At 34.1% G+C, this 11,004-nt stretch overlaps 1 protein-coding gene across 1 annotated transcript; it reads right to left on the reverse strand.

Moving 5' to 3' along the window:
• Positions 1 to 3,368: 3,368 nt before the first annotated feature.
• Smp_210040 (hypothetical protein) lies at positions 3,369 to 7,473 on the reverse strand (the record flags this gene model as incomplete). The annotated part of the gene is made up of 2 exons (XM_018799587.1): positions 3,369 to 3,394; positions 7,173 to 7,473. The coding sequence occupies 2 exons, from the start codon at positions 7,471 to 7,473 to the stop codon at positions 3,369 to 3,371; spliced, it is 327 nt and encodes a 108-aa protein (XP_018651361.1).
• Positions 7,474 to 11,004: the final 3,531 nt, after the last annotated feature.

Here is an 11,004-nt window from a genome sequence, read left to right on the forward strand (position 1 = left end):
GATTGAGACCGGCAGTAACCCTAGAAGAGCTACAGGCGTTATCGCTGATCAAATGTGTGACCGGAAATAACGAATTATCGGTATCTGCAGTTAACATTTCTATTACAACATCTGTGATATTAGTTATCAAAATGTTCACAGTTCTTGTACATTTTAGCTTTGTATTCGCACTGATGGAATGTCAGAAACACATTAGGAAAAATATGTTTGTTAACACAATTGATAATAGAATTTTACGGTGTTTAATTAACTGGATCACTATAAAACATTTAACTACAATAATGTTATTAATACTTCTAACTAAATAAACTACCAACAAAATTGTTTCTTCTATAGCTTTCAAAATATTCACATCAGTGTACTTGTAACAAATGAGGTTAATGTAAAGTCTTATAATCTCAAACATCTGTCCTATTTATCTCTTTGCAATGAACTATCTAACACAAAAATAAATCAAACAATGTTATAGCTCATGTAGTTGGTTCCCTTTATGAATTTAAAGAAAGGCAGAGCAAATATTGATGCAGAATAGTATGAATTCATTATATTTCGTGGTTTCTCATCAGCTGCTTACAACCAAATATGTATTAGAGTTTTAGCATTGATGCAATAAATAGTATCGAACAATGGACATAATTGAATGTAAAGGATTAGAATAACAAAAGGTCATCAATGTTATAGCTCTCAGACCTGTAGTCAGTCAATCAGTCAGTCAGCTACAACGTAGGACCAGGCACACTTATGCATCGGTCTAAGTTGCTATACCTCGTTAGCACAACAAAATGAACGCCCAATTCATAGAAGTGGTTGATTTAAAGGTGGTAATATATAAAAAGAAGGTTGTATATAAGAACATAGTACAGGAAGGAAGACAGATATGAAGCGATTTTAATCTCAAGGTTTAAGGGAAGATAAAGAGTGTATAAACCTGCGCCATTGTGATCGATTCTGAGCCATGTCACACAGAGTCTCTAACCATTGGTTACAGTAGTCACGCGGACCCCAACCAAGTAGTCTGCATCTACCAACATGGCTCAGACTAGATGTTAGTGACTTCAAGCTCCGATGCTACGTTTTGGTTTGACCGCCCTTAACTCTCTTCCAACCATCCCAATACTAGTCAGCATAGCGCGTCGTAAGATCTGTAACCATAGAATTGCTCAGTCAACAGAATTCGTTCATGTCTAAAGATTAAACAAACATAAAATTGAATAACACTCTATTATCAAGCAGTATTAAAATACCTACCTAATCAAACTATGATTTCCTTATTTGCTATTTGATAAATTTACAATAAACAGTTATTTAATACAAGTATTGCTTATCAACTAAACAGGAGAATCTTATTAGAAAAAGTTTTAGTTAAACAGTGATATTAGTTTAAATAAGAAACTATTCATAATTGTTAATCTAACTTAGTAAATTCATAATGATTATGATTTTAGTAATAAACAAACCTTATCCAAATAAAAGCTATAAGACTGATAAGGTGAATTTAGAAATGTAAACATAAATTTTTTAATGTAAATATTGCTAAATGAAAATCATCGTTTATTAATAATAGTGTAAATAAATCACTGATTACGGTTATGTAATAGTACATGATAGGGGGTTGTTATTTGGTAATAAATAGATAGAGTCAAATAGACATAGTGTAAGGATGGTTCATTGGCAAACTCTAGGAAGCCTCAAGAAGCCCAGAAAGGGCCGAAGACATTCCGTCCAATCACCACTAGGGGAACATTCTAGAATAGCGACGTTTAGCTTCCCTATTGGATGGATAAGAATGCCCCCCTATGTGCCTATTGGCTGTCCGGAATGATTTACTTTCAGCCAAAAAACTATAAATACATGAGATTTTTGTTTTATATTATGATACTGCTTTGGGGAATGAAATTCTTACTTACTTGTCTTCTATCTTCTCTCTTGCGACATTGCGGGTTCGATTGTTCAAGTAGTCTAGTAGTATGCGGTATAGCAAGAATCAAAGCTCTAGATATAACACATAGTCTATTTGCCAGTGTGACAAGTATTTAATAATCATAGGTAATGAGATCAGAATATTGAAAAGAACGGTTAAGATGATCATGAAGATATTGATATCATACTTATTATCAATAGTTAGATTACTTGTTGATATTACAAAATATTCGAATTAGATTTTGATTCTAACAGTTTCCTCTTTCTGAATTTTGTAATAATGAAAAACAGGAAGATATTGAATTCTTGATAACGGACAAAGGCATTTTAAAGAAAGCAACAACGTAAATTTAACGTTTATTCCTTCTGTAAATTCACAACTGTTTGGACTGATATGTTGAAACAATATATTGTTAAAGGTTTGTAGTGACTTTGCTTTGTTAATCAATCACCTTTGTAACCGTTATTATTTAAATTCCAACGGTGTTTGCTTTTAGAAGGCAATAAGGGGCAATAAGGGCAATAAGCACAGATCACAAAGCTATAAACACATTAAGCGAATTTGAAGCAGAGAGGCTAATCTGTGTATCCGAGCAAATACAGAGGCAAATTTGTGGTCAAATCGAACCAAAGCGTGAAGAGGCAAGGCAAAGGTTAGTAAAGGATTCGAGCACATACATACATGTGGAAGAGAATGATTCATCGAGAAACGTTTAAGCTACTAACATTTTCACTAGAGTTTGTCATGTGATCAAGTGTACACGCTTATGCAAATATTATAGTGATCATAATACTACAAAGAAATATGCGAATTGTTATTGTTCGAATAACATTGTCTGTTAAGTAAGTTAATAAAAGGGCTTAAACAAAATTAACCATAATCGAAATTGATTGTAGGAGAGTTGCTAGAGTTTTTCTGTGACAATAATGAAATTAACGCGCATACACATTGTAGTCCTGTGTTCGAACGATTTTACACATAATTATAATATAACATTGTATTTGATGTGGATGTCGGTCAGCCAATTATTCAAAACGTATCATTGCTTGAGTAAGAAATGTCAATTACTTATTGAATCGATATACAGTCGTCTTTGACATAGGCAGATATTTGAGAATTGAACACTAAATGTTAAAAGTCAAGTAACACATATGCACTTAAAGTATTATCATCTTGTCATTGATTCGCCACTAGAAATTGCTTAGTTAACTACTACCTTAATACAATCATTGATATGGTATTACATTTGGATCGCTTGATGTTACTCAATCATCAAAGTTTAATGAATATTATGCAAGACAAAATTGAATAACTTATTGTCCAAATACCTTTTCTTAAGGTGTATATATATTTTTGTCCTTTAGAAACTACCTTTCATAACAAAACAACTATTAATATATACAAATATAATCTACGAAATGAATTAATGTGGAACTCTAATGGAATGTTAAACTTTTTTTTTGTTACGAACACCTTAAAAAAAATGGGTAACTAAATATTCTTACAAGTCAATAATCAATAAAAAAAAAACTATTCTTAATCTCTTTGCTGTTGATGGTTACTACCTTGTTTCCATGTATTTAATTTTTACAATGAAAAAACGATTATTCATGACACAGATAATCAAATTAAGAAAATATATTTCAAAATATATATGATTTTTTTAAAATATTTGTGCATCTATTTTCTTTTTATGGAAATAGAGAAAAACAAGAGATGTACAGAGATAATATGCTGTTCAATATGTACAATTCGATTTATATACAAAGTAATATAGATATATATATAGAGAGAGAAAGAGAGAGAGGAATGACATTCATCTAGAATTTTCAATAATTTTGTAGTTCTCAAAGAACTATTCATAAATCTTCACAAGATATAACAGAAAGAGTAAATAGAAAAGTCATCATTGTTTCATAGTCAAAAAATAAAGTACATATATGTATATTTGTTGAAATATTTTCATTTCTGATTGTTGTAATGACCTGTATATAATAACTAGTACAACTAGAGATATTAGAAACATGTTCATAATTCACCTTTGTCATCTGTTTTCTTTCAATTGGTAACATATGATTATAGGCAGAATTATACTAATCTCAGTAATAAACTCTGTAATAAACAAAAAAACAAAAAGAATACATTTACATTTGGACAATTGTTCTGATGAAAGGTGGATTACATAAAAACACAATTTGATTACATATAACTACAATAAATAAATAAAACAATTTTTCCGGGTTGATTTTAAAGTAAACACTTTTAAACATATTGGGAAACTGGTCCGTTAAATACAAGGTGTTATATCCCGAAGAGAATTATGAATGGTAACTCTGAGGACTATTTATGGACCAACGTGATATGTATATTTCCTATTGTATAATTGCTAAGTAACTTAACTATTCGTATTCGTGTTCCTCTTATCATAAGCTTTATTTTGACCTATGAACTATTATTAAACGATTTACCATTCTTGAGTTATTCCTAGTCCATTAATTACTGTTCCCCCTATTCACAGCCACATTTGGCCAAATCTTGTACAAATATTATTTTCTATTTTATGGTACAATGTGGTCTGTTTGTTTGGTATATAAACCCAGTATGTTTGAGAATAATGATTCATATTGCAGAGGCTGTTATTGATGTTCTGGACTTAGCTGACTGGGCTAGGCAGATAGCAGGGGCGATATGCACTTTAGACTACTCGTACAGTTTTCATGTGTCACTGTCCCAATCGATAATTCGCTGCTCTCTGATTGGCGGTTTTAACACGTCATACATTAATTGGTCTTCCACTCGGCTGCAAGATATAACACAAAGTATTCATCATTTTTGCTGTCTTCATATAACACTAACTATATAATAGTTCTAAAAATATTCTACTTAGAAAACATCAGTTAAAAGAGGTGAATTTTCATAAAATTTTACGCAGTAACATAATTGATTGATGAGTATATGGTAAATTAACGGTGCAACAATTGTCAATGGTGGTCAAGCTTTAATTGATTCATCATCTCAACTATTGAAATTACTATAATATCCACAAAACCCCTTCTGATATTATTCAACATATGCTCACAAGTGACTGACTTCAAGAGGTATTTCATGGAGTTCTAATGAGACGCAGTGACCAGTGGAGTTCAACCAGGTCAGTTGTGAGATAGTAACTCACTGAAGATATTCGTGGATGTGTCGCTCAAGTTTGTGGATTAGTTGAAGTCAGACATTAACACTGTGTGCCGGCCGGATCAGTGGTCTAGAGGTTAAGCGTTCGCACGCGAAATTGATAGGTCCTGGGCTCAAATCGCGCGAGTCGGGATCGTGGATGCGTACAGCTGAGGGGCCCCACAGTAGAACAAAACGGCCGTCCAGTGCTTTCAGACTTTTCATGGTGGTCTAGGTTCAATTGACTCATGATGTCAACTATTAAAATTACTATATTATCCACAAAACCCCTTCTGAATGTCAACAAATTATTTAATAACTGGGTAACAGGAATTTAGATTAATATATTTTTTTCTTCATCCTTGTTACCAATATTTTTGTATGTTTGAATTTTATCTTCTGATTGTGTAGTAATACTGTAGAGTTTTAAGTAGATACATTATATCTTAAGCCTTTAGGACCGAATAATCATAACCCATTTAAATTGTTTTAAAAGTGATAAACAAGATTAATATTAAAATCTTACATCCATACACATAATGAAAAAAACTTATACTTTATATATTAATGTTAATTGTTCTTTATTTTATATCATATTTCTTTCTTATCACAACATAGACTCAGATATTGAGTCTTCTATTATGTAATTGATGTAGTTTTCCAAAATAACGAAATGTTAAAATATGTCTATTTTATTTTAATTAAACACATAAACATTGGTACAAAAGACACCAGATATATGTGCGCCATATAAATCTCATTTGATCTGTGTGAGGGCTGTGATTCTGCCTGGGTGCTCGAACCGAAACAGGTGGTTTTCTCAGAGGGCCACACCCCGAGCCTTTGATCTAAAGGCCTGATCCACAAGGCAGTGGAGCATCGTAAGCGGATGCAGTCCCATGGTAGCTGTTGACCATTCATTGGTTCATACACCATTTGTTGCCTCATGATACTGGAGCCCATGTGCACCGTTGGTTTGGAATCAGGGTTTTCCAACTCCCCTAGGTGGACTTTCCATGTCCACCAACCAGGTTAAAGCGCCGGACATTCGCTTCTCGTCCTCTCAATTTCGTAAACAACACCCCTGCCACGAGAAAGTAGTGAGTAGGACGTCCCTGGCAGAGGCTATATACTCATGGCCATGTGAGAGCATTTCTAGAGGGAGAGAGGACTCTCCCCACTCTCATCCGTACCAGGGCATTTGGGGGATTAAATATGTCTAACTTCAAGTTGAACAGATATAATTTGTTCATAAAACAGATCAGGATTCTACATGATGAAATTTTTATTTGAATGGACTTAGTTTACTGGAGAATTGATCATTACTTTTCACAATACAAAAAACTCCCTTTATATATTTGAATTAATTTAGTAAATAAGGTTTTATATGATTCAACTACGTGTTTTTCTATCAGAAAATCATGTGAGCTTTTGATCAAACTGTAATACGAAAGATGTAGTGCGGGATTGAGGCACTATAGGTTAAGTTCCATTGTTTAGGTTAGACTTGATAATTTTGAAATAAATTGAGTACTGTGTAGATTGTTAATAACAAAATAGTGGTATTCACTTGGTATGGTTTGTTTGAATCTTATTGGTTTTTTAGGACTACAATTGTTTGCACAAACAAGTGGCTATCAGGACTCAATAGCTAAGTGGATAACGTGATGGCGTTTGAAGCGAACGGTACATGGTTCGAGTCCCAGAGTGAATATCAACTCTGAGATGCAGGTACATCCAGCTAACGAGTCCCAAATAGGACGAAACGCGCGTCCTGGATTCAACTGCTATCCACTGTCCATCTTTGCTTAAAATAGTGGTATGTGTGTGATATTTCAGTGAATAGAACTTAGAATTTCTAATGTTCTATGACAATGTAATGTGCTTCTTCAGAGAAAATAAATAACCGTCTTTTATTATTGTAGATTCAAGGGATGATTAATAAATGCTCATTGTTCATTATTCTTTATACTTATGATTTGAAAATAGTTAAATATCGTATCCAAGTTTCTATATGATTCGATGGAACTTTAAAAAAACTGATTTTAAATTTTTTTTTTACTAACTCCAAATATAGTTCACTTACTAAACTTTGAACAATTAACCGGTTTATTTTGAATGATTCCAGTTTGACCAGTTATCGGTAAATATTTTTCTTCTTCTTCATAAGCAGTCTTTTGACTTTGATCTTGCCGTTCAAAACTATAAAACAATCTAAAACCTAATTCATCTGGTCTAGATATTTGGTCACTTTTAAATCTTAATGTCATTAAATTCTTTGAAGAAATAAAATATTCAGGTTTAAAAGTTGTATACGTTTTCTGTTGATTACTGAATACAATTTTATTTTCACAATATTCTATAATTAATGGATCTTCAATATGCATTCCATCGAATAATTGGATACGATCTCCCAATGATTTATTTTCATTTTCACAGCTATAAGATCAATATAAAAGTGTATAGGGCAAATAGGTAACATGATAAGCTGAAATATAGCTGGACTTTCAAAATACAAAAAATAGCTTTATGGAAGATGACATTTATACTTGTGTTATCTACAAATCACATAGAGAATCAATACAATGCAGTTTACATTTAGTTACTTTCTGAAACTAAGTTTAGAGAATCAGATCCATTCGTTTAGTAATTTATTTATTTATTTATTTATTTATTTAAACACATAAATATTGGTACAACGAAGCACCAGATACATATGCTCCACAGAAAAAGTTCATTTCATTTGTGAGAGGGCTGTGATACTGCCCAGGTGCCCAAACTGAAGCAGGTGGTCTTCTTAGGGGACCACACCCGGAGCCTTCGACCTAAAGGTCTGATCTACAAGACAGTGGAGCATCGAAAGGAGATGCAGTCACATGGTAGCCGGTGACCAACAATTGATTCGTACGCCATTTGTTTCTTCAGGATACTGGAGCGCATGTGCACATTGGTCGGGAATCAGGGTTTTCCAACTCTCCTGGGTGGACTTTCCGTGTCCATCAACCCAGTTAGAGCACAGGACATTCGCTTTTCGTCCTCTCAATTTCGTAAACAACAGTAATGCCACTAGAAGGCAGTGAATAGGACTTCGCTGGATGAGGCTATATACGCGTGACCATGTGAGAGCATTTGGAGAGGGAGAGCGGACTCTCCTCACTCTCTGCCGTACCAGGGCATTTGGGGGCCGTTTAGTAAAAATTGTAGTGGGGTATCTACAAAATAGTAAACAGTACTAATCATCATACTTAACATACGCCGGTTCAAAATTGAAGAGAAAATGTTGATATACACATACATAAATTTGAAATTTGATATTTCATTCATACAACAAAAGATATTCCAATGGAACTTATTACCTACGATAAAACTACCGAATTCAACTACCTGCAGCATTATGATATTTCTTGTTTATGTAGTATGCAACTATTGTTAAGAGTACTGATACGTTTATTAATGTAATCATAAAACCACCGTATAACATTATCACACCCCAGTATTTTCAAAAATTTCACTCACGTAGCTGAATATAACGCATCTATCGGTATGGGACTATGGAGACTGTTGAGTTTTAACTGAGATCATGAACCAACTGATGTTAAACTACCATTGAAAGCCTGGGAACGATTGACGGCCGTTTCGTCCAGACAAGAGACTCATCAGCGGTGAGAATCCAGCACACGGGATTCGAACCCAGGACCTTCATTCGCGTGTGCAAACATCTAAACTCTAGACCACTGAGCCGGCATCCATTGATGTTTATGTTTAACTTGAGGTTTTCAGTGGTGGTCTTACATTGGTCGTTTCATGATGTCATTTAAAACTCAACAATATCCACATCCATATACTAATACTTATCTTATGCTCACTAGTGACTAGCTTTGAGAGGTTATTATCGCTAGAAGCTGTAACCAATGTAGTTCAGTTGTGTCGGGAGTGAAGCAGTTAGCCACAGAAGACGATGGAAGATAGTCGCATAATCTCGTGGATTGGTTGAAGTTAGACATTAATACCATTGGGATCGTAAATGCGCAATTCTGAGGTGTCTCATATTAGGAAGAAGAGACCATCCAGTGCTTCCAGGTTTTTAACGGTGATCTAACATTGAACGGTTCATCATTTGACTTATAATATGATTACTAAGTGACAACTGATAAGACTAAATAAGTCTTTAGTTTATTATAACAATGAAAATATCTCAATGAATAATAAAGTATTTTTTCAAATACTAATAATCTGTCGAATCTATTGTATAAAGTAAATATACTAACACTTGGGTTATATTCTATTCGGTCTAGGAAACAATTAAATACCATAAAATTGTTGAAAAACATAAATCAAATATTGATTTTTGTTTATCTTTTGAAGTTCATATATTTACCCAAAATATAATATTAGCCAAATGGCCGAGAGTGGAGAGGGCCTGCCCTCCCTCTTGAAATGCTCTCTCATGACCACGCATATACAGCCTCTGCCAGGGAAGTTCTACTCATAGCTTCCTCGCGCCACGGGTGTTGTTTACAAAATTGAGAGCACGGAAAGCGAATGTCCAGAGCTTTGACCGAATTGGTAGATACGGAAAGTTCACCTAGGAGAGTTGGAAAACCCTGATTCCCGACCAATGTGCACATGCGCTCCAGTATCCTGAAGAAACAAATGGCGTACGAATCAATTGTTGGTCACCGGCTACCATGTGACTGCATCTCCTTTCGATGCTCCACTGTCTTGTAGATCAGACCTTTAGGTCGAAGGCTCCGGGTGTGGTCCCCTAAGAAGACCACCTGCTTCAGTTTGGGCACCTGGGCAGTATCACAGCCCTCTCACAAATGAAGTGAACTTTTTCTGTGGAGCATATGTATCTGGTGCCTTTTGTACCAATATTTATGTATTCAAATAAAATTAAAATAAACATTATTCTCAAACTTGTTTCTCGATCCCTTTACTACCAGTTTTCATAATGAATGATAGCTAAGGTGTTGTAATTGGGTAATGCTATACATTAACTATGCAACTGTTAACTGAAATCCTTTACATGATGAAATTTCGTGTTGGAGAATGCGTCCAACATCTCGTATTATTTTAATCATTGTATTTTATTGAAATATTATATAAAAAGTTACTCAGATTTAACAACAGAATTAATCCAATAAATTCTGTATGAAGTTTAGTCATAGGAGACAACATATTTACCATTCTTTGTTCCATCTAACAGTTACAAAACCATCCCTCTTTAGAAAGATGATTTAGTGCGCATATAAAGAATAATGAATTAACGTCGTTAACAGTGTAATTTGCAATTAAGAGTTTGTTGAGTGAAATTATACACTTGCTTAATAACCATGAATTAATCAATTCATCTTGACTCTTATTTGTATTCAATGGAGTTCATATGTTACATGATAGTATATTGTTTGTTCATAACAACACTGTTTTTTTTATCTAACCCGTATGATGATGATGCCCAGGCACGTGAAAGTTTCCACATCTTCCAGAGCTTCGCCATGAAGTGTGATTGGGTTAGGTGGATAGGACATACATTGCGGATGTCATCAAACTGTATCACGAGGCAAGAGATAACTTGGAATCGTGAAGGGGAAGGAAAAAGAGGGAGACCAAACAACACACTGGTACGAGAACTAGAATAAGATCAAAAGAATGAATAGCAACTGGAAAGAGCTGGAGAGGATTGCCCAGAACAAAGTTGGATGGAGAATGCTGGTGAGCATCCTATGCTCTTTCATGGGAGGTATCAGGCGTAAGAAAGTTAGTACGTACGACGAAAAAATAATAATTCGGCAGTGAATCAGTTTCAACATACAAAAACGTTCTAAATAAACGTTCAAAATTCATACCAATGATTATATACTTACCTGTTGGAATTACCAAGTTCCAGAAATAAAAATTTAACTAAAATTATCTCT

Source organism: Schistosoma mansoni, chromosome 3 (assembly GCF_000237925.1).
Source record: "Schistosoma mansoni strain Puerto Rico chromosome 3, complete genome".
Lineage (NCBI taxonomy): Eukaryota > Metazoa > Platyhelminthes > Trematoda > Strigeidida > Schistosomatidae > Schistosoma > Schistosoma mansoni.